The 24,047-nt window shown below is 47.3% G+C and overlaps 5 protein-coding genes across 5 annotated transcripts; 3 read left to right on the top strand and 2 right to left on the bottom strand.

The window, feature by feature from the left end:
* Positions 1 to 3,022: 3,022 nt before the first annotated feature.
* Positions 3,023 to 6,192, top strand: LHYA1_G008295 (putative transcriptional regulatory protein; the record flags this gene model as incomplete). Its single annotated transcript, XM_031153215.1, has 2 exons — positions 3,023 to 4,212; positions 4,263 to 6,192. 2 exons carry the CDS (start codon positions 3,023 to 3,025, stop codon positions 6,190 to 6,192), a joined length of 3,120 nt encoding a protein of 1,039 aa, XP_031002353.1.
* A 900-nt stretch (positions 6,193 to 7,092) lies between these two features.
* Positions 7,093 to 7,943, top strand: HAK26 (Potassium transporter; the record flags this gene model as incomplete). The annotated part of the gene is made up of 3 exons (XM_031153216.1): positions 7,093 to 7,290; positions 7,401 to 7,421; positions 7,617 to 7,943. The coding sequence occupies 3 exons, from the start codon at positions 7,093 to 7,095 to the stop codon at positions 7,941 to 7,943; spliced, it is 546 nt and encodes a 181-aa protein (XP_031002356.1).
* A 292-nt stretch (positions 7,944 to 8,235) lies between these two features.
* Positions 8,236 to 9,816, top strand: POT12 (putative potassium transporter; the record flags this gene model as incomplete). The annotated part of the gene is made up of 3 exons (XM_031153217.1): positions 8,236 to 8,502; positions 8,566 to 8,844; positions 8,896 to 9,816. 3 exons carry the CDS (start codon positions 8,236 to 8,238, stop codon positions 9,814 to 9,816), a joined length of 1,467 nt encoding a protein of 488 aa, XP_031002355.1.
* A 2,467-nt stretch (positions 9,817 to 12,283) lies between these two features.
* On the bottom strand, positions 12,284 to 13,538 carry LHYA1_G008298 (uncharacterized protein; the record flags this gene model as incomplete). The annotated part of the gene is made up of 2 exons (XM_031153218.1): positions 12,284 to 12,464; positions 12,526 to 13,538. The coding sequence occupies 2 exons, from the start codon at positions 13,536 to 13,538 to the stop codon at positions 12,284 to 12,286; spliced, it is 1,194 nt and encodes a 397-aa protein (XP_031002358.1).
* Positions 13,539 to 21,157: 7,619 nt separating this feature from the next.
* LHYA1_G008299 (Cyrochrome P450 monooxygenase) lies at positions 21,158 to 23,203 on the bottom strand (the record flags this gene model as incomplete). The annotated part of the gene is made up of 7 exons (XM_031153219.1): positions 21,158 to 21,323; positions 21,404 to 21,681; positions 21,735 to 21,912; positions 22,077 to 22,139; positions 22,263 to 22,354; positions 22,401 to 22,945; positions 22,996 to 23,203. The coding sequence occupies 7 exons, from the start codon at positions 23,201 to 23,203 to the stop codon at positions 21,158 to 21,160; spliced, it is 1,530 nt and encodes a 509-aa protein (XP_031002357.1).
* Between the last annotated feature and the right edge of the window lie 844 nt (positions 23,204 to 24,047).

Here is a 24,047-nt window from a genome sequence, read left to right on the forward strand (position 1 = left end):
CACTTTGCACCCATATCGCTCTGATAATTCCAATTGGGGGATTAGCAACAGAAACAAAAAATTCAAGAACAATAAGCAAAAAGCGTGGTAATATCTATGGACGTCTTTAAGCAGGGCGTAAATCCCTCGCTTCCAAGTAAATGATGAATCAGAAGCAGAAGCGAAGGAGCAAATGGTCAAAAGAAGTTTAGGTTGAATGGAAATAAGACAGGAAGTCTTATCTTGGGAGAAGCTTCCGGGGTTTCAAGGGCATAAAAAGATATCCGTGGCTCGAACTTATCACAGGCGGCATTTACCCAGTTAAGGAATTCAAGCACCTAATAGGACAGCAGCTGCTACCATCTGACTTCCAAACGCCGTAGTCTTCAGCATATATATCAAAAGTGACTCGGGTGAGCAAACTTACTAGACATCTATGAAGGATTGGAACTTGGCGGATAGGAAATCAACCTTCGTCTTTTCCTCGAGCCCGCTTTTCAAACCTTTCCCCGAATCCTAAGATATCTATCCTATCCGAAGAGGCTAGTCACACAGCCACAGCTCCGTGTTTCACAGTTGTTTCTTGTTTCTTGTTTCAACGCTGCCGCACGACGTTATTCAAGCGAGCAATCTCCTAGCATAGCATGATTAGCTTGGACGATATGTAAATGGTGTGCATCGTAGGAAGGTGTCCAGACGCGACTAAGATCAGATCAGCACGCGCTTATACGTTCTTTTAAGGTTTACAAAAAGCCTGGGGTACCAAGATAGGTACGTGGTTCCGCGTGCCATGTACGAAGTAGGATGGGATGATGGGGGCTAAGCGCGTGTTCACTGTTCAGCGATAATTGAGTGCCGGCGCTATTCCGGCAGTAGTGCATGGTGCAACCTGGTACCACATTTGGAAGCAACTGAAGCATTTCGTCCTCTGCATACGGAAACGATCCCGAAGACGATTAATTATTATATTTCCGCGGTAGTTCAGCACTAGCAGAGTTGTAAAGATGAAGTATTACTCCATTACGGCCTCGCCCGGATCTAGCCTGAGACAAAATGCTATTGAAATTCAAATCTCCGAGCGCATTCCCTGCCGCAACCTCGCAAGGTACGGGGTATAGTACGGAAGTAATATAATGGTCGCTAGGCGGGAGTTAAGGCTTCTTTATTCTACTTGGCATGCCTCTCCCTGAGTGTCTGCTGCCAACGGCCAGTCAAGAGTTCAGCGATGTTCCTAGAATGTTTAGTTGACTTCTTCACGAGTTTCCTTGGAAGGTCTAGTCCCTGCACGTCTTTCTTTCACCTGCATACCTTTCTGCAGGCCCGACAAAGTGTGAACGTTCTACAAATGCTTTCATTGGTAGAAGCATAATTCATTCCACTCTATACGATCTTCTGAGAATATGCGGTCGGCTGAAGTCAATCATCGTGTTGATATGGTAGCATCACCGATATAGTACCCAAACATACAGTATAAACTGCAGTGAGGTTCCTGATAGGATTCAGGAGAACCTTGTATATTAATGATCTATAATGCAATTTAAAGGACGGTTTGGGAAATGGAAGCGAGTAGATCAAAGGAGTGAGAGCAGTTGGAGACCCTGTAAGATGTGCAAAAATGCTCCGAGATAGATTGCTTGTGCAGGCAATGCTTGCAAGGTTGTCACATAGTGCAGGGCGAGTCGTGACTCGTGACTGGCGCCTTTCTATCCGACCCCGCAACGTTTAATCTGGAATAGGAAGTCCATCTCCGCGAGATGATGCACTTCATCTTTCGATCTTATCAAAACTTCATGAAGTTCGCTGTCGGGGTTTGAAGTGAACACTGCGGCTGAAGCCTCACAGCATAGTGGAAAATAGTGGAAAAGGCTGCAGAAACAAAACTCGAATACGAGTCGTTGTGTAGATTCATCCGAGTCGAACAACAAGAACCGAGGTTGGAGTTCTCTGTGTCCAGGGACGCTACTCGGTGCTACGGCTGGAGCGGTACGACGATCTTTTCCTGTTTCTTCATCACCTCTTTCTGCAAGCCCGCAGCAGTCTTCAAGGCTTGGTGTCAATTTGTTCGAGCAAAACTAACTCACACGGCCTTCCATATGCAGTTTATCACAAAGAGGAAGTACAGTACCCGCATTCAACCTCAATCAAGCTGCTTGAGCAACAGTCAGATTGATCTAGCTCTCGCTGGTCCACTTTTATATGATATAGCCCGATGTGGAGGAGCGGTTGCCGTCCACTTTAAGCCCTAGAGACTAGGATATGGAATCTCTAGTGGAGCATGAAATCATGGACCATTTGCTTAGAACGTGGGTGGACCACCAGAGTCATGGATGATTCGGGCAGAAAAGGAGCAAATGGGAAAAAATATGGGGGGCCGTTGGGGGCCCAGATTGGATAGCTCGACGTCTGGTCAGGGTACAGGTATCAAGGGTGTCATAGTAGCATAGCATTAGCATTGTCACGGGCCAAGCATCAGAATCTCGAGAAGAATAATGCTGCGCAAAACGTCTCCACACAAAATACAGATACATACAAGAGAACTAGCTGGGTGTGAGGCCTTACCTTACCTAGCTACTACTTCTGGATCAAAGCCCCAGGCCAGCACCTCACCGACCTCTTGAACTCAATCTCAGTATTCTCACCATCACCATCACCATCTTCATTATACCGCGGCGAGCCCCATCTTTCCTCCGTGCCTTCCTCTCCGCACTCGACGTCAAACATCAACTTCCCGCCCCAAACCTTATTTTCAACGCTTGAGCGAGGCCATTACGTTGGGTCTGCCACTCGTCCGAACCATCCCCGAGTCCTGGTCTGGCACCCGTTGATACCGAACCCACGCACTCCGGACGACATCGTAACGTTGTGGAGACGTCTCCTTTGAGAGAATATTGAGGCTTCATGGAATTCTAAGCTGCTTGTGATGATGAATGTCGAGGTTATCGTCAAGTACATTGACCCCACCTCGCAATATCAGAACCTGGACCTGGCCGAGGAGGGAAAGAGGCGGGGCACGAAACTGTAGTCGTCGCGACAGTGTCCTACGATGTCATCGAGTCAAGCTCCTGACAATTATCAACTGCACAATGCTTCAAATTTCCACGGCGATTCGGGTGATACCATCACCGTTGCGCCGGTGCACACAGAGCCTCTTGACCTTGAGGCCCTCATGATGGACAACAGGGCACACAACACCTCGCTTGTCCACCACACGACCCCGCCACACCTCGACGTTATCGGTAATTCACAGTTTGCAGATTTCTCCTTTCCTTCGTATACTGGCCTACCGGACAATGGATTGCATGCTGAAACCCAGCTGGGGCACACATCCGATCCGTATGCTCTCTCGGTGCACACCACAAGCCATCGTAACTCTACGGCCTCGCTGCATCAAGACCATCGAGCCTCCATGACTTCGATGCCCGGACTCCATCGAGGAAGTTTTAGCAGTAATGCTGCGATGGGCCAGCGGAACAGTATGAGCACGGGTTCTGACGAGGCGAGTCCAGTAAGCAATCGAGCTGGCGGAGGACTCGATGGCGCATATGGCGATGACTTTGGCCTTAGTAGTGGAGGGGCTGTGGATGGAAGTGATCTGGGAAGTAGGTCGAAAGAGGAGAAGAATGATCCCCATCCACCCTGGAGTGAGCTGAAGACTAAGGCTGGGAAGGAACGAAAGAGGCTGCCGTTAGCCTGCATAGCATGTCGGAGGAAGAAAATTCGATGCTCCGGAGAAAAGCCTGCCTGTAAACATTGCCTGCGATCACGGATACCGTGTGTTTACAAGGTTACCATGAGGAAAGCTGCACCACGAACGGATTATATGGCCATGCTTGACAAACGACTAAAGCGGATGGAAGAACGCATCATTAAGATTGTGCCAAAGGAAGAACACGGCAACACTTCAGTATCCGTGACGAGAGCTACTGTAAAACCTGCTGTTCCAGGGTCCGTCCCCGTTCGAAATTCTGCTACCAAGAAACGTGCTGCCGAGGAAGCTTTTGGTCCTGATTTAGACAACTGGTCGAAGACTGCAACAAAATCAAACATAGATATTGGTTCAAGACCTACCTCCATGATGATACAGGAAGCTGAAGAGAGCAAACTGTTGTCCGAAGGTGCTGAATACCTGCCGTCGAAAGACGTCCAACAACATTTGGCAGAGATCTTCTTCGAAAATATACACGGCCAAACATACCATGTGCTGCATAAGCCAAGTTTTATGAGGAAGCTAGAGTAAGTATCTCGTGTGTGAGAATTTTTTCGATAACTAATCAACTACTTAGAGGTGGGACGATACCACCAGTTCTAATACTTGCAATCTGCGCCGTAGCCGCCCGTTTCTCGGCCCATCCAAAACTTGATACTACCCCTAATTTCCTTAGGGGCGAAGAATGGGCCTCGGAGGCTCGAGATATCGTTATGAGACGCTATGAATGGCCAAACATCACCATTTTAACATGCTTGTTAATTCTCGGTCTTCATGAATTCGGAACGTGTCAAGGAGGTAGGAGTTGGTCTTTTGGAGGCATGGCAATTCGAATGGCGTACGCTCTGCAATTGCATCGAGACCTCGACTATGATCCGCTCAAACGCGATGGGACTGCCGCACTTAGCTTTGTTGACCGCGAAGTCAGGCGAAGGACGATGTGGGCCTGTTTTCTCATGGACCGATTCAACTCTTCTGGAACCGGTAGGCCTACCTTTGTTAAAGAAGACTCGATCAAGGTCCAGCTTCCAATCAAGGAAAAATTATTCGAGATGGATATGCCAGGACCAACCGAAGATCTGATGGGTAATGTGCCACACCCTGTTTCTCCGGGTATAGGTCAGCTCTCTGATGCGGGAGAAAACATGGGCGTGGCAGCATACGTGATAAAGTGTATCGCATTATGGGGCCGAATTATCAACTATCTCAATCTTGGTGGCAACGAACAAGACCCTCACCCAATGTGGCACCCAGATTCTATTTATAAGGATCTACTGAAACAAACGGAAACCTTCACTGCTAGTCTGCCAGAGGCTCTGCAGTATACCACCGGAAACTTGAAGGCCCACGACACAGAGAAACTAGCTAATCAATTTCTGTTCCTACACATCTCGATTCAGCAAAATATGCTTTTCATGAACCGATTTGCTGTCCCCACCCTTCCTGGGGGCCAATTGCCAAAGGATATGCCTAAAGAGTTTGCCAAATCGGCGGGCATGAAAGGTTTCGAAGCGGCAAACAGGATTTCAGAGCTATTGAGAGATTCCGAATCTTACTTTGTCACTGCTCCCTTTACCGGATATTGCGCCTTTCTGTCAAGCACTGTCCATGTCTATGGCGTTTTCTCGAAGAATCCTTCGATGGAAGCAGCAGCAAAAAGGAACTTGACAACAAACATTAAATACATGACGAGAATGAAGAAATACTGGGGTATGTTTCATTTCATGGCTGAGAATCTAAAGGATCAGTACAAGCATTGTGCCGACGCTGCCAGACAAGGCCCATGCGCCAGCATCACGACTCCTTCTTCAAGCGTTTTTCAATATGGAGACTGGTTCGATCGCTATCCTCATGGTGTTTCACAGTCTGATTTCGAAGATCCAGTGGTGGGAATCAAGAAAGAGAAGGGGGATGACGCAGCGCTAGGACAGAAGCCTGACTATCACACCGTGGAGGACTTTTTTGAAACCTTATCCCCTCTCCCGACACAAGATCGCGAGTCTGTAAAGGCGCCAAAACGGAAACAAAAGAAATCTCACCTAGGCCGGCAGGAGCAAATGGCGCCACTAAATACCAATGTGCCGAATATACCTCAAGCAACTCAGATGCAAATTCAAAATAGTCATCAGATGGCGCAAAACTACAACCAGATGAGCCCATCAACCCCTGTTCAGATGTACAGCCAAAGACCTTTATATGGTCACGAAGGGATGCTACCTCCACACCAGCAAGGAATTCTACCACAACTCGACCGCCAACTCGTTCTTGAAGCGTATGCTAATATGGAGCCGTCCAATGGTATTATGGGGTCGCCGAATGGCTGGGACATGCCAATGGGCGGTGGTATGGCCGGATATGTACCAGAGCCAACCAGTGCATGGTTCATGCCGTTCAACATGGAACCTCCAGAGATAGCTCAGGAGGATATATTCAATGCCAGCGGATATGGGATGGGAGGAATGCAAATAAATAGTGGAAATATGGGTGGTCACGGAGGCGCACATTGATGTTTATAGAGGATAGGGATGGCGAACGGTGTTTCGGCTTGGCGTGGCTACGAACGGTGAAATAAAGGGCGTATCTTGTACATTAGCTCAACGGGACATGTGCTCATATAAATAGTGCCCATATAGTATAATGAATGATAGTGAGTTGTCATGATGACCTGGTTGATAGTGCAGGCCTACAATGAAGTATATTTGAAGTAATGATGGAGGGGTAATGGATCTTCAAAAATGGGGCAAGCTCCGTGGATATAGAAAGTGGGGTTATTCCACCAGCTATGGAGTAGGTCAGGAACATCTCCATTTCCCAGCTCCGATTTATAGCTGCGCCGCAATTCAGCAGCACTTCGGCTGATACTAAAAGCATAGCCGAGAGCACACAGACCATACCAACACGTGCAGTGAGTGCATAACACCAACAGGAAGTTGACGATCGTCTCACGAAGCGTGAAGCGTAAAGCGTGCTTGCCTTTTCAAGTTTGAGGGATTTACTGCTAGGTCCGCGGCATGACCCTCACAGTACAGCCACATGCAATCCTGTTATGAGGCATTTTGGCCTCCTCGAATCTGCATTGCACGATAAGCACCGTCTCCCTGTCGCTGGAAAATTCCCGTTTTCAAGTCAACTCAATTCCAGCTGTTTAGACGCGCCGCATGCCACACTGATATGACAGCTATGAGCTATAGATGACCACGATTCAAGCAATGCATGCTACTGTGGCTTGCAATTTCTGTAGGCTATTCGCATTGCGCTCTGCTTGCGGCAAAGGTCTAAAATCAATATGAGAGGAGTATAAGTAGCACGCTTCCCACTTCTCCTTTGCCAATACCTTCTCGACCGTTTCTGTTTATTGCGTTCCCGAAGTTGCTGCTGTTTCTGCTTGCTTAGTACCAAATTTTCAAATGGCGGATTCTACACCTGTTCAACACGTTCAATTCGAAGACGAAATCCAACCTGTTAAGACGAGAAATAGTTTGACTGTCTACTCGCAAGCGCGCAATGACCACTCGGCTTTGGACGAGAAAGGGGAGCATGTTGATCTTGAGGATAGGGCGGCGGTTGAGATTGCAAATGAGGATCTGAATAAGAAGAACAAGCAGGTAAGTGGATTTGGCACGCTGACATTACCTGTAGTTCTTGCGCTGATTTACCTCCGTGCATTAGACTTACACAGGCTGGATGCTTTTGTGGCTCTCATATCAGTCTACAGGAGTCATCTATGGTGACATTGGTGAGTGTATCATATACCCTCCTTGTCAGAGCTCCAACTCTTTCGAGCACCGCGATATTACGCTTTCCTATGCATGTTGAGACTTCTTCACCTACAAGGACTATCACTTAAGACACCTGCGAAGAAGCATGGCTAATATCATGACTCCTAGGCACTTCTCCTCTCTACGTCTATTCTTCAACGTTCACCAGTCAGCCTTCTTACGATGACCTCGTGGGAGCACTTTCAATCATAATCTGGACTTTGACATTGATGGTCTGCATCAAATACATATTCATCGTTCTAGCAGCCGATGATGATGGAGAAGGAGGGACCTTTGCACTCTATAGTTTACTCGCTCGGTGGGCTCATATCGTTCGCCGCGATCCCAATGTTTCCGGTGCCTTGAAGATGGAACGGCATCTAACAAACGACTTGAAGCCTGTCAATAGGAGGGTGAGGGGTTTCATCGAGAAGTCCAAGACAGCTCAGGTTATTTTGAAGATACTTGGAGTTTTGGGGGTCTCTATGGTCATGTCGTGAGTAGCAAGATCTGGAATCGACAGAGCGAGCGCTAACAATACAAGTGATGGTGTACTCACTCCAGCTCAGTCAGTACTTGGCGCTATTCAAGGTCTTAGGGTGGCACAACCTGATATCTCCACTTGTAAGTGGGCATAGTAGACTTTTACGAACACACACTAACCACACCCAAGCTACAATCATCGGAGTAACTTGCACCATCCTTGTCCTCCTCTTCGCTATTCAGCCCTTTGGGACAACTAAAATTGCTAGTACATTCGCCCCGATCATCATCATCTGGCTCCTTTTCAACATGTGCTGTGGCATCTACAATTTGGCAATGTTCGATCACACAGTCTTGAAAGCCTTCAGCCCCTATTTCGCCGGATCATATCTTATGCGAAATAAGGAAGAAGGTTGGAGGGCCCTAGGAGGACTCCTGCTGGCTTTCACTGGAGTCGAAGCTCTGTTTGCCGACTTGGGTGCTTTCAGCAAGAGAGCTATCCAGCTGTCTTGGCTATGCTTTGTCTTCCCTTGTTTACTTCTTGCGTATATTGGACAGGCTGCATATATTTCACAAGTAAGTGACCCTTCTAACAGCTTGGCTTTTGGAAATATAATTGCTAAATCTGTGGATTTCTAGGATGCAACGGGAGAAGCATACTCCAACCCCTTCTTCAACACAGTTCCACCTGGATCATTCTACTTCAGTTTAGTCATTGCTGTACTTGCAGCTATCGTGGCTTCGCAGGCGATGATCACTGGGTGTTTTCAACTCCTGGCTCAAGTCATGAGGATGTCATACTTCCCTCATATTAAGACTGTCCATACTTCCAAGCTGTTCCACGGTCAGATTTACATGCCACTTGCGAATTGGCTGCTCATGATTGGAACTGTCGTTGTTACTGCTGTTTATAGCAATGTAAGTTGATATTTAGTTCCGCTGAAACAAATTATTACTAACATTTTGCAGACCACGAGGCTCGGGAATGCATACGGCGTGTGCGTTATATTTGTCACCTTCATAACAACGTGCCTCGTTTCCTTGGTTGCTATTATAATCTGGCGCCTCAACTTCCTAATCGTTATATTCTTTTTCCTGGTATTCGCTTGCTTGGATGGTGTATATCTCTCATCCGCCCTCACCAAAGTCCCAACTGGTGCTTGGTTCACGATCCTGCTCTCCGCCATCCTGTCTTTCATCTTCGTGCTATGGAGATTTGGAAAAGAAAACCAATGGGCCTCTGAACGCGAAGACCGTTTCCAGCCCGATCACCTACTGACTACCTCTTCCACCGGAGAGGCCAAGCTCACACAAAGCTTTGGCGGCATGCCCATATCGAAAGTCAACGGCGTCGGCATCTTCTTCGATAAAATCGGCGACATGGTACCCATCGTCTTCACACAATTTGTGCGGAAGTTCAGCGCCAGGCCAGAAATCATTATCTTTTTCCACATGAGACCCCTCTCTACCCCTTCCATACCGGAAGCAGAACGATACGTGATCCAACGAACCTCCATCCCCGGCTGCTACCGTATGACCGTCCGCCACGGCTACACGGACGACGTCCTGACGCCCGATCTGGGACGCTTGGTCGTTGAACACCTCATCCTGTACATTACGCGCGACCATACATCGACTGACAGCGCCAGTTCGGTAGAGCATTCGCCTGAAGTCCAGGCAGAGCTAGAGGTCGTGAGCAAGGCAGCGGAGGCGCAGATGGTCTATGTCATGGGCAAAGAGCAGATGACAATTAAAAAGGGAACGAATATATTCAGAAGGCTGTTACTCATGCTGTTTTTATGGATACGGGAGAATAGCAGGACCAAGATGGCTGACATGAACATCCCATTTGATAATTTGGTCGAGGTTGGATTTGTAAAGGAGATTTGAGCCGTAAGCGGTTGCTTGAGTAGTAGCATCTATGAAATGTGCTTTGTGATATAACAGCTCGAAGCCCTTATTCTTGAAGCCTTAAACCCTGATTATACTTTCTTTTAGGAGAAAGGGGAGGAGAATAGTGAAGAGCTGAAGTTGGGGTAAAAATTCATTACTCTCTCAGCTGAATGATGAATGTTCAGAATATACGGAGTACAATAAATAAATAAAAATTAATATATCAACCTTACAGCTCAACAGATCACCGCACCGCACCGCATCGTACCGTAACGTTGCTTTCGCGCACAGAGTTTATCTATACTGCATACAGTACCTACTCCATAAGGTACTCGAAGCAGCATAAAAGATGCAATCTCCCTTATCACCCCCCAAAATAGGGCCGATCCGATGCGTGTATAAATAACGATAATATAAACGCAGAGGCGAGGTGTCGGGAAAGGAAAACCCCCACAGTAAACAATTAAGCGCAGCAGGGTTTCAAGACATGCATGATTAGGGAGTCTATAGCCTACAGTACCTATAGCCAGAAACTGTAAATACGAAGTGATGCCGGTACAGTAGGTACATACAGACAGACAGTAAAGTCAAACATATAGTAATCTTACCATACGAGTACCGATGCATGCACAGCACATACATCCCTACATACCTACCTACTACATGCGCGTAGAATCTCTCTCCCCTCCCCTCATCCAAACGCACGGAAAGGGGCGAGTGGAATGGGGTGGATTTCGTTTCTCTTTCTCAGCTCACCTCTGCAGCAGGCAAGGCGCAGCGCAGCGCACTGCACGAATGGATATGTAGGTGCTAGCTGGCCAATGGGCTGGGGTACCGATGACCCGGAACATACCCCACCACACCTTTTGAGTTTTTTGGCAACTATATATGGGAGGTCCTGTAGGAAGAGATGTGTGTATGTATGTATGTATGTATGTATGTATGTATGTATGTATGTATGTATGCTAGAGGAGGGGGAAGGGAGATGTGTATGGGAGACAGACTGGATAGGGTGTGTAGAAAAGGGGAGAAGGTGAAGGTGAAGGAAAGGTTTATGCATAAAGGAGGAGGTTTGAGGGAGCTTACTATGCGGAGACTACCTTAGATGTCCTCTATGTCTGCCCCCCTACTGTATGAACTTTAACCTCACTGCTGACGACCACGACCACGAGCACGCTCCACTTATCAGCGAGCATTCCACTCCTCTCCTTTCGTTCCTCAGCCCAGTCTCGTACCCGTAACCCTTGTAGCCCCTCCACGTCCCCCTCCACACCAAATCCTTCCTCACGAGAAACCTAGCAAATAAAGAGAGAGTGATTGTGATGATATATCAATTACTGTTAACTACTAAAGAGCAAATCGTTTCTTTGACAACCAGTGCCCAGAAGACGACTCAGCGAACCCAGCATCCCATGCCTGTCCTCTGCACAGCAGTACCCAAGCGCTCCCGCACAGCAACACCACGCTACATGATCCATCTTATCAGGAACGACGAGAGGTTTGTTTTGCAGTGTTTTGTGCGAGAATATAGTGAGATGAGCTACAACCCTCTTCCCCCCTTCCATCCCATGCCATCAACCCAAGCCCGTCCCCCCAAATGCATGAAAATCGATCAGAGTCCCCGACTCGCGGGAAATACCATGTCGAATTCTGAATTCGAAGCTCCGGGCGCTGAGGTGAGGTGTGGAGTGTCCGTGAAGCGTCAGGCAAGTCGACTAATAACAATTACTTCGTCCCTCGCGCAGCGAAAAGCGGGGTTGTATCGTCTGTCTCCGTGCTCCCGTTTTCCTCTCCAAGTCCCAATCGATGTCGTCAGCACGCACGCGTGCTCTACTGAAAACCAATGAATCCACAGTCAATGTGTCCAGAGATCCCAGCCCGGTTTTTGCAATATCCCATATCCATATCCCGTTCCGTCGTTATCATGATTCCATTCCCATATGCCCAGATCTAGTCCAACCCCAAAAACGAAAGAGACATCAAGCCATCTATCGGCTGTAAGAGTAAGAGAGATCGTAGACATTGGTTCTGTAGCAGATATCATAAAAAGAGACTCGCTCCCAACAAGGATATGCCCCCCCTAAAACCGCAGACGACAAACGAAAGATGCTAGACAAAGATCGAATGATGAAGTCGGTGTGTAAAGAAAATCAAAACAGTGTATCCCGCGCGCCGTAGTCCTGCATTGCTGCGTGTTTCCCTTTTCTTAGGTACTTTCTTTAAACGTGAAAAGAAATAGCTTTGGAGACCTGAAAATGCTCACAAAATACCCGCCCGGTCCTGCCATATGCTTGGAAAGAAAAGAAAACACCGAGCTAGCGGCTGTGTCGTGCGTCGTGTTCCCAATCCCGATAAACAAAGTGCTCGCTACGCTAAAATAGATCAGATGATAAACGGAAAGACAATATTATGTACTTGATGAAGGAGAAAAAGTGAGTAAGGTAAGTATTTCCCGAAATGTCGCTCAATCGCTGATGAGGTGATGAATGCTAAACGCCGGTCCCGAATGCCCCTGCTGGAATGGTATCATATGCCGCTGAAGTACGTTCACGCTGCTGCTGCTTTGGAAGACAGGATTTTTGATTGAAGATTGTGTGGAAATGAAGTCGTGGAGGTCGTTGTTGCCCATGCTAGTACCCGATGTGCTGGGCATTAGAGTAATTGGTGAAAGTACTGGGCCTTGGTTGTCACATTGTGGTTGCATACTCTTGATAGCGGCTATCCCAGCCAAATCCCCCATACCCAACGCTCACGCCGCATTGTTGCTGCGCTAGCATGCTAGGTAATGGGAGAGCTGGGATTGGCGCGCTGATTTGGGCCGAGCTGAAGTAGAGCCCGGCCGAAGAGTATGGCTGGCTGAATGATGGTGTTGGAGAAGGGAGTTGTATTTCATTCAGTCCCATGCTAGCCCATAATGTGTTGTTGTCGACCGAGGAAGACGTAGTACTTGGGCTCGAGGGGAGCACTCTCCATGAGTCCACTGGCGCTGGCACTGAATTCTGGACGTTTGGCTGAGACCACCAGCTTACGCCTGCGGGGGAGCTTGGCAACAACGGAGGAGGGTGAACAATGTTTATGATCTTCGGTGGAGGAGGCAATAAGGGGAGGAATAGGCCCATGATGTTGGTCTTGACTTCATCACTTTTCCCACATAATAGCTCTCCAGCTCCATCTTCTTCCAAACCTTCCAAGGCAGAAACATGGGTCCTGTACACAAACTTGTTGATGGATTGGATGAATTCCTCGTGCAACTTCTTGACTTGCTGTTCCTTTTCCGACCAGTTGTAGGTGTTGGCGGCAATATCCACACAATGTATATCCTTGTGATACTCGATGAGAGCTTCTATCGAGTCGGGCGTGAGTTTATATGCGACCTCATTCCTTAATACCATATCCACATGTACAATGTAAGCGTCGATATGAATGACCTGATAGTTAAAGAGCGCTTCGATCAGAGGGTTTTCATCCTTGCGGAGCTCTGAGTCGGGGGCCTTTGGCAACATGAGTGAGGTGAGATTCCATAAAGCGTTCGAATTTGATAACGTTTCTGTTAAACATCTTTGGTGTTGCGGCACGCTGTTGAGAGGGCGTTTGACGCGGTTTATCCGCTTCAGCGTTTGCGTTAACCATGGCTCTACTTTTGAACTCAACACGACATTGACAGAGGATGCTCTAGGGGCGAAGGCCGCCGCCGAGGCTGGCAGTAATTGAGGAGGCATCGAGGCAAGGTGTGACAAGACAATAGAATGGGGGTATGGAGATGGGGCGACTAAGTATGTGCGACAAGAGATTCGAGGCTGGTGTTAGATTTCGAGAGCGAAAGTGACAAGCGGGGAAACACAAAAGAGAATATAAATAAAAACGAGTAATAGTAGATATTGAGGTCCCAAAAATAAGGGAATTATTTTGCGCCGATCAAGGATCGTGAAGGAAAGGGAAGCAAGAAAACTTGGCTGCGGCGATGGCGGGGGAGATATAACAGTCAGGCAGCTGATTCCGGCTTTGGAGGGCGGATGCTAGAGCGAGGCGAGGCGACGCGAGCCTGAGCTTGGTACAGTAGCGGTGGCCACCCCATCGCTGGGGCGAGGCGGTGCACCAGCCTGCATATCTGCTAAAACAGCCCTGCCAGACACAACGCAACGCGACGCAACCCACAAAACACTAGGTAGGTACTGTACCTACAGGCCTCTAGTAGTAGGGAAATGTATATGCAAGAAAATAAAGAGAATACTATGCTCCATACGCACTCGTTGCTACCGCACCGCTCTGCATCGCACGGAACTGTACGAAATAGTGTATTGGCCGTGACAGACGCAAGCTGAGGCCTGCATTAGGCCTGTCCACTTCTTCGACCGCCCACTCCACTTACCTTTTCAGTAATTCATACGCGTATAGCATATTCTCCGTTTTCCAGCGGCCCCAAGAATGACTGCAGCTGCGCTTCTGCCGGTTACAGGACCCCGCGTTACGGCTGTAGAAACTTCATTCGCGTGTCCAGGAAATTGTTTCAAACGCCATCCGCCGCGTTTGGTATCTTTGGAGATTGCAGGAGAGCTTCTCTCCAGTGAGAGTTCCATAAACGATATGTTGAAACTTCTGCTTTTAATTGAGGCAAGCATCAGAGCACCTAGCATCGAGTTTTGTGCCCCTATCCAGATCCAGAGTGAATAAGTAATATTTCACATACACTTCCGCAGGCGGATATGTCTGTGGTGAACTAGATGCTGTCGGCGACGATGACTTGCATGAGTAACGCAAAAGTGTACTACACTGCAGCACATATTGAAATATGTGAAACATTTCAACCATCTGCATCTGATGATCGTATTTTCATGGACCTCTCATAGAATCCGCCAGCTAATGCATTGCCCCGAGTCTTTCCTGTGTTGCAGTCTTGCCGACCTAGAGTCTTGGGCAACGTAAGATTGGACCTCATATTAGACCCTCAGAGCCAGAACAGGAGTCTCCTGCATGAACATACTCGAGTCTCTCCTGATTCTGATCTGGGGTAGGACCAACCAGGACACGCTCGAGGACTTTCCTTTGCGAAACTCGTCCGGGCCGCAAGTCTTGATAGTATCTCCCGGCTGCCCCGAACGTTGAGAGTAGTGTGAAGCCTTACTGACCTGTAGAACGCATAGAACGAAGACTGGACTCATCCCATCCTTGTTGGGAAGTGTGTTTAGTTCAAAGTCAGGTGAGATGAAAGGGCGTCCTGAATGTCTCATTCGTTGACGTTGATGTTGACGATGGTTGAGCTTGCGATGGCAGGGCACTTCTGGGAGGTAATTGGATGAGGGGTCGCCAGCCATTCGAGACTAGCCTGACCCCCAACTCCATGGTGGGCAAAGTGGAACTCGACGTAAACTTCGCTGCGAGAACAGTTCCACAGCATGCCGATAGATCATGAGAGAGAAAATATCTCAATTGCAAGCATGTATGTCTCGGGGCATCATCGTGGTACTTGCTTTTGCCGCACGTCGGTGCTGTGGCTATGCGCAATCGTGTTAATGTTGTGGCAAAGGTGTGAGTTGTCAAAGTGGCAGGGCAGAGCAGAGTTCGGCGGTGATACCGATACGAGCCACAGCATTGTTAGTCATCGGTACTTCCAAGTGTGGCTTGTACAGTGTAAGGCGAGAAAGAAATCTATATTTGGATTTACGGGGAGGCCGTGATCATCCGAAGCTGCAGTTTTCTCCGGGTTTTCCAACCGCATACAGTAGGAGTAGTAGCATATAAAGTACCGTAGTGTTAGCAGAGCAAGTTTTGTACGAAGTACATAGCCTTCAACTACCAATATGCAAGCACTATAATATGGCCCAAATCCCATGAAGGTTGTAGTTCTTCCTGCAGATGGAGGGATCAATACTGTAACGTGACAGAAGATCTTCGTTCTAGCGCTGATCTAGAAGACCGCGAACCACCAACGACATGTGAATGAAGGTCTGAATAGAGGGCAGCCCAACCTTGGACCCATACCTCTGGGCTTGGAAAGATGTAGCCAACCAAGACGGTGGCCCCTTTGCAATCACTTGACTTTCCGGCGGTCAAGTAACCATCACGAGACTCAACCCTGTGAGTGTGAAAAGAGAAATAATAATGAGCGGAAGAGAATCATCTGCCAACTTATGACGTGGGTAGCCACATTTGGTGTCCAGCTCGTACTCCGTATGGAAACGCTTCTGCCCGCCATAAGCCCGAGAGACGCACAGGCTCACCTGACCTCTTCATTGACATTGTGCGTTTACGAAGAGAGCACTGTACGGCTTGCCTCTTTCAGCACGGCCGGCGCATGTCATCGGCTTTCGAGTTCTCAGGAAACGCGTACCCTTTCAAGCTAGAGATCCTTTTACCGCCCTCTCTTTTGGTCCTCGAGTTGCAGCAATGTTTCATGTTTCAAGGGAATGGTTGCGTGCTGCCTGTCGATAACCGGCAGTCAAGAACCCTTGCCTATAATACTCCTATATGTTGATCTGCTGCATCCCGATGGCCAAAACTTGGTCGTCTTGGTCCTTACAACAACTGTATTCTAGAAGCTTATCTTGGTCAGGACCCTCTTTGGCCACTCTATGAATTACCTCGTAACTTTGCAGCACGTCAACATCCTATCATAGCTGAAGGTAGGGAGGATCCGTAATGCGAACACGACAAAGCATATGTCGACCTTGTTTCGGTCTGAAAGAGACCCGATGCAGAGGCAACGACTCGACAATAGAGCCGCGCTTATAACAGGGCAGTGCAAGTATACAGTCTTGTTAAAGCATCTCCTCTTGTTTGAAGGGTATACTTCGTAATATCAATGCTCTTCTTATGTGTAGCTTTTCCGTGAAACTGTGGAGCTTGAAGAGGGAAGAGGAGAAATAGGAATATAATTCGAAATAAGGAGTTCGAATCAAGCCGCCACACCCGTTCGGAGGTACTAGATTTCATGATGGATCATCCGCTTGCTTCGAATTGCAAGCATCATTCTGAGCCACGGCTGCACCCGAAAATCCCAACAGGGAGAGTTGGTTGCGTTAACAAGAGTCAAGACCTGGTCCTTGCCCACGTTCGTGGGTTTGGCTTAGCCGCCTGGAGATATTGCGCTATGCTCTGGATAGGATTCGGGAAACTGGACCAATATTATCCAAGAATAGAAGACGGCATTTGTTTCGTTCGGTTCTTCTGTTGGACATCGGGGAAAGATCGAGCTCCGGAAAGTTGACTTGGAATCAAGTGAATTTCCAAGTCAAGTTGAGAAAATGGACAGGTGACTCCTTCCTTATCGGTGTCCAACAGCTGCTCTTTCATTGTCAGGACCGCCAAGTTGCGGATACTATCTTTGGTACGAACCTACATTTGATGTGTTAGATCTGTCGTTACTGAATTTTGATGAGATTCGAGTCTAAAACCTACATCATACTTTTTTCCTCTTCTGGAGACAGCATGCCATGCCTCTGAGAACTTCCCAAGATAATCAGACTTCTCCCTACAGTATTGTTCCCACCCAAGCTCATGAGCCTCAACCATCGAACCACTTTCTTGTCGAGCCAAGTCGAGGGGCTGACTACACGTCTATTGAAGCCTTTCCTTCAAAACGGGACAATACCATCGTCGAGTTGAGCTGGAATTCAGTAGGCTCTACTCATTATTCCTTCCAATAACTCATCGATACTACGCAACGCAAGCATGAAGTACTTAGTGCAAAAGGTTTGCTAAGCAGTGCAAGTGCCCTCCTGCGCCTGCGCTTGACATGACGCGTATGTGTATTCCTCGTTCTTGATACTCTGATTTCTTAGCCTTCCCGTTCTATTAGGCTAGTGCCGCAGATTAACAGGCATATATATATCTGTTTTTTGCCAGTTTTCGTGGTGTTTACTGGAGGGCGCCGCTCAAAGGGGGCTGGGCGGTGGTGCTTTTCCCAACTCTCTCTTGGTTCGGGTTCGGCAGCTTCTATTTGTTTGTGGAGGACAACTACTTGAGTTTGTCATGAGGAATATTGCTTTCGATTCTCCTGGTCAAGTATGGTTTGAACGGGTCCCAAGGTTCTTGGGTGAATGCAATCTCCGGAACTTGTGAAAGCAATTCGATGAGTTTTTTGATATGCGGGCCTACCCAATTCACATTACTAGCACCATCAACATACAACATTATAATTACCGTTATAAATATGCCCTCCTTGAACTTATGTTCCTGGTTCTTCCACTCGACGACTTTACAACTTTTCCTCACTTTTGAATCACGAAAATACACCAACGCCGAGACAATGGAGACAGAGAAAGCCCCATCCTCCCTTTCGAGTTTAGGCATACAGCTGCTCTCAGTTGGATGGACAGCATGTGCTATAGGGACTATTGTTTTTGGAATGCGAATCTATGTGAATGTCGCAATGGCACGGAAGTGGGATGCAGCATTCTGGTTTTCATTAGCTACCTACGTAAGTCCTTAGTCTCCCTAGCCTTGCATATTTCTAACTTTCCCCTAGTTTTCCTGCCTTGCTGCTACAATCACTATGAATTTCTCTGTTGAGTACGGGCTGGGGAATCATGTGGGCGATTTGCAGGCTTGGTCTCGAGAAAACGCTCTGAAATACAGATGGTTTTTCAGCGGAACAGCTATCCTTGCCTTAGGCTTGGGCAAACTCGCGATCATTAGCTATCTCATAATTGTTCAGGGAGATACTTTAAAGGTTAAGCCTTTTCGCAAATGGTTTATGTACTTTATGGCTTACACCAACGTCTTTGTTTGCGTTGGAATTACCCCGCTGCTCTGGAATCAATGTCAGCCTGCAGCTAAACTATGGGACGAAAGTCTTGAGGGACATTGCTTTGGGCGTCGGCGCTATCAAATCTTCGCCTATTTCTGGTCAAGTAAAGAACCCCCCCCCCCAATATTGCTAGCAGGAAACATGCTGATAGAGTTTCAGGCTACGAAGCAGTTCTGGATATAGTTCTTTCGCTTTATCCCATAACCATCTTTTGGTCCCTCCAGCTCCCAATACACATCAAGATTGGGCTTGTCTTTCTATTTGCAACCGGCTTATTGTAAGTGCTGTCCATTTTAGACGCGACTGAAAGTCCGACTGATCTTGAATAGCGCTGCAGCTGCTGGCTCTGTAAAGACCTACTATGTCTATACAATCACAAGAACCTCAGACTCTACATGCAAGTCCTCATCTTTTCTCACCCTGATGTCTTGTCTATGGCGTTTGAATATCTCATCAGCTAACATCTTTGAAGACCAACTCAGCTTATTGGGAGTGTGGTTCATGTAAGGACTCTAACCGCTCTAAACTATCTGTTCGTGCTAACAGTTTTCCAGCATCGAAGTCTGGATCGTCCACGTTGTCTCCTGCATCCCTACCATTCGACCCATCTTCACAAACTTCTGCGAAAGGTCTAAAGAGTGGAGGGTGAGGAGATGGCTGCCATTGGGAGGCAAGGGGGGCACTCCGAAGCACAAAAACAAGCCATCTCGATCTTTCGCCACGAACATCACAAACATCACAAACGTCTGGACCGACAAACCTGATAACGCGCAGTGGCCACCGGAGCAAGAGGACAGTATAATAGTGACGACAAAGGTGGAGAATGCCTATGAGATGAATTCAGGCACACTAGAGAGACAGCGGAAGGATGGAATAATGATTCAGGATTGGGACCGCAGGTCCCCGTCCGATTCTCTTGTTTAAGGAAGGCTTGTTCAGCTGCTGGTGGATCAGCTTCGAGGATGTTTTACAAATTGAGTTGGTTTTGATTTTTTTGATTTATGTGCTTCTAGCGGAAGCATTTGAGAATTTTAGGTTCCTCGATGACTGGAAAATATGATATAGTAATATACAAAAGTTTATGAGGATACTTCTACGAACTTTTCGTCAAGAATCAACCATAACTCCGCTTAGGCCAGGCAAGCATTGGAATGTATGCCACTTCATCTCCTGAAGACTCATCTCCACTTTTCAAACAATTCGAGTTGTCCGATTAAATGTCTTGCGGAGTCAACTGAGAAGGTAGAATAGGGAGTCCCCACGTTGCCACATCACAACCAGCTTTCCAAAGCTTACCATTCCACCCCAATGACTTTCAGAATTGACGACACGCTGAGTTCTGACAGCAAATAGTGTCACGGCGTCGAACATGGACCTTAAAGTCGGGTCTCAAATCAAGGTTCTGCTGCTTCTAATGAACTGACCTGGAAGGCTAGGCCGGATTCTTTTTCGACCCTCCCTCATCACCGGCCCCCAGATGACAAGTAGTCTCAAGTTGTATTCGCGGGCGGATCCACGGCTACGGTAAAGATTCACTTCTCACCGCCCAGACATCCAAAGACCACACACAGCATAGAGCCAAATAAGCAAAAGCCCTGCAACAAATACATGGGCGGCCACTTGGCTTGGTGGTTCAGGTCAAAGTGTATTCCTTGTGTGAAGGAAGTCGGGCTACGACTTTAGGCTGACGAACTCGACCACGCAAGGGAGCCTAACTTGCAGATGGCTAATCCTCGATCGATAAAAAACCCCAGACCTCTTAGGGGTTGGGTTTCTAGTCAGACCAGCTGGTCTGAATAGTTTTGTTGGGATCCCTTTTTTTTTTTTTGCCGAGGGGGATAGGGGCGCTTTGTTTTTGTTTATTTTGTTTTGCCCCTTTTTAAAATATCGGCTGTTGGTTACGATGACTGCCCCTTTTCAGCTGCACTCGACCTCGAAAAGCTCAAATGATTTCGGCCAGTGAATGAATAAATCCTTGCTTTGCTATTTATTGGTAACATAGGAGTGATCACTTCCACTGCATAGCTTTAGATGCTATAGACTTGACTTATATGCAGATCCTCAGATAATGGACCTGTTGCGAAAAGGTTATGCCTCGTTCGCTTAGTCATCATTATCGCTAAGGTTACGTGAGGGGGAAGGAAGAGAAGGGAAAGGGAGGGGGTTTATAATGTATCGCGACCTAGACTTAGTAGTCTGATGAAAAGATAAATGAAAAACCAAGATAGGCTGTGTAGATGCCAGCATTACTTTTGCTCACAGTTAATTGAATGAACTGAAGGGAACTTTCAAATCATTATAAGAATAATAACACGTGACAGACGCACCATTTTCTAGGTGTTTTGATGGCGTTACTTTGATTGATTAGGGTCAAGTTCAGCTTACGGTAGACATACCGTCGAACATTTCGATATTGTGGAAGTTGGCGTGAGCTGAGTTTTTGATTCACTGTATTTGTAGCCAAGTGAGTCTCAGGTCCCATACAAAAGCCTCCCCAGTTATCTTCGATCCAAGTACAATGAGGTATCTCAAAACATCATGTGAATGCAAGAAGGGGTTTCAACTTCTCCTACACTTTGTTCCTCAAAAACCTCACTTGAAAACGACTCGTATTCCCCTGCTCTCCTTGCTTGGCTGGGGCAAGAACATGTCATGTGTCAGTTTGACATCGCGCTCGAAATTCGTATCGAATAGTTCCATGTCCTGATATCGGTGGAATAGCGTGGCCAGTGTTAAGGAGATTTCAGCTTTAGCGAGACTGGGATCTGTCAGCTAAGTAATATACGATTATCATGGACGAGATAAGATGAGAGGTCCCAAGGTGAGAGAGAGACGTACTTCATACCAATGCATTGTCGTGAGCCCTTGGAAAAAGAAACCATGTAGCGTTCGAGCCCTGGCGTCCCACCGTCTCGCTCAGACCACCGCTCAGGGACGAAGCTATGGGAATGGGGGAATATTTTCTCGTTGTGATGCATAATGTACGCCGTCATTGAGATTGGTGTGCCAGCAGGAACGACCCAGTCTTGGAACTTCAAATTTTCATTCGGAGCAATCCGAGTAAGGCGACTGGATGTTCCATAGGACAACCTTAAGCCTTCGAGAACAACATTCGTCTATTAGATATATCAGCTAAAGTAACCAGATTGTGCTACGAGTAGTGACCAACCAGGTATGGAAGCTGTCGTACTGCTGTCAGATTCCAACCTTGGCCGTTTGGCAGAAAAGCAGCTACAGATCGAAGTTCTGCTTGCAGTTTCTCAAGTTTGTCTAGATTGTTTAGTAGGTGGAAAGTGGTAATCGAAAGTACGTAGGCTGTTGCGTCGGCACCAGCGCCTATGACGTTCCTAATTGTCATTCGAAATTAGTATTGTGCTGCGGCATGAGGTAAACCAATGTTCCATGGGAGTTGAGACAAGATTTTGGGAGCAGTCAATTCTCAAAACATGCATAGAGAGTAAGCTACCCCTGAAAGATGTGAAGTAGTATATATATCTCCGAGGTCACTTACTGCCCTTCCTGCCACAAGTGGTGGACGCTCTTCTCACTAGCTGGTAAGTCGCTGTTGAGGAGTCTGGTTGGTTACGAAATTAGCAAGATTCATAACGTATTTACAAGGGTAAACCCCGGCGTAATCATTTGGATAAGAGAAGCCATGAACTTATTCTCTGGTTTGAGATAAGTCAAGAGAACGTACGTTTGGAAGACGGTACGTGGACCTCCGTTGAGAGAGACGTCTTCTCCACCGACCTTGCCATCATTGATATCTTGTACCATGCTCTTGATTTTCTGGGAATATTAGAATACACATCTAAATCCTGTAAGGAGGACTTACACGCTGCATATCCAAAACCAGAATCATTCCCGGATTAAGTTTTCCGACAAGCCAGTCAGGCATACTTGTCAGGAACCCGTACAGGAACGGAAATTGTTTAGTCCACTTGCTCATAGCGCCAGTTTCCTTGATTGTCCGACACCACAGTGGCGAGAAATCAGGGCTATCCAGATGATTCCAAGAGTTGTTCAGCGCATAGGTAGTTATAAAATCCGTTGCATAGCATAGATAAACGAGGCGCATGTTCAGAGGCGTCTTGAATTTCTGTGCCTCGTCAATCCGTGTACATAGCTTTTCAATCATCGTCCTCATGATGGGCTCAAGACGATTGATAGAGGCCATGGAGAAGAAAGGGTTGAGAGCTTGTCGACGCTTTCGATGCAAATAATGGTCAACAGTGCCGAATCCGGTATCATTGGTTCCAAACTGAGCAATCTCATAGGGGTTCTTGTCACGTACTGCCGTTCCAGAGAACACGACGTGGTAAAAATCGCCATTTGGGTCGTCAACGTGAAGTTCGAAGGGGCTGATTCTGACAATGGGCCCTGCCTTGTATTAGCTAGCCAATTCAGTCAGATATGTGGTTTGCAATTACCATATTGCTTATGCAACTCCTGGATTTTGAACATGAATTGTCCTTCTTTGACAACTTCGTAGTAGAATTCATACCAGAGAGTTGCTGCTGCAAGTTTGGGACCGGGGAATTTTGACAGTGGGCTGAGGAAGAGGCGGTAGATGATAACGGCAACGCAGTATAGGAGGCCAAATACGGCAGCAATTGCCAAGTTCCAAAATCCTACCATTTCGAAGATGACTAAATACAATAACAAAGATGTGGAATATCAATCTGGAGATGATAAGCAACTATGATTTATAATTACCAGTAGCTGGATGTGACGGCCAACATGTTGGAATATCCACTACATACCCACCTTTGGCGTTCACATGTTTCTGGATGCAATTCCTTGAAACCGGCGCTTAAGATTTATGTCGCCTCCCGATGAGGAAATCAACGGCCGGGTTACATTCTTAGAAAGACGTACATATGCTTAGCTTACTTGGCTCTGTATTAATCCCGTAGCAAGCCCTCTGGTGCCGCTGAGAAGATGTAAAAGTACAACATGGATCTGAAGAATACAAATTGAACCTGGACGTTCGTCTTGAATACACCGAATAGGAAAGATATGTCTAGGGAGTTCGAAAGGGCTCGACATAGCTAATACGTAGCAGATAATTGGAAAAGAAACAGACTGGCGGAGTTTCGCTCCCGACCGGTGATACAGCGAAGGAAACAATGATGGGACCAAACAAATAATCATCGAACAGGAAGGAGTGGGAACTCTACAGCAACCTCACTAGATGGGTCTGTCTGTGTTCACAAGTGACCTCCATATATCCTATGGCAAGAAGACGCTTCATGCAACCAACAGAGACACCAGTTTCATATCTCCATTTCCCAAATCAACAATAGATTCTCACTCATACGCCTTAAACCCCACATATGCACCCAACGCCTGCCCGCATCCCATGCTATGCCATGCCATCATACCAAACCCTCAAAACGCCTCCCTCCCAAACCCCCACGCTCTCTCCCCCCACCAACCTTTCTCTCTACCCAAACTCAATCCCCAAGCTCCAGACCCCACC

Source organism: Lachnellula hyalina (genome assembly GCF_007821495.1).
Source record: "Lachnellula hyalina strain CBS 185.66 chromosome Unknown contig00173, whole genome shotgun sequence".
Lineage (NCBI taxonomy): Eukaryota > Fungi > Ascomycota > Leotiomycetes > Helotiales > Lachnaceae > Lachnellula > Lachnellula hyalina.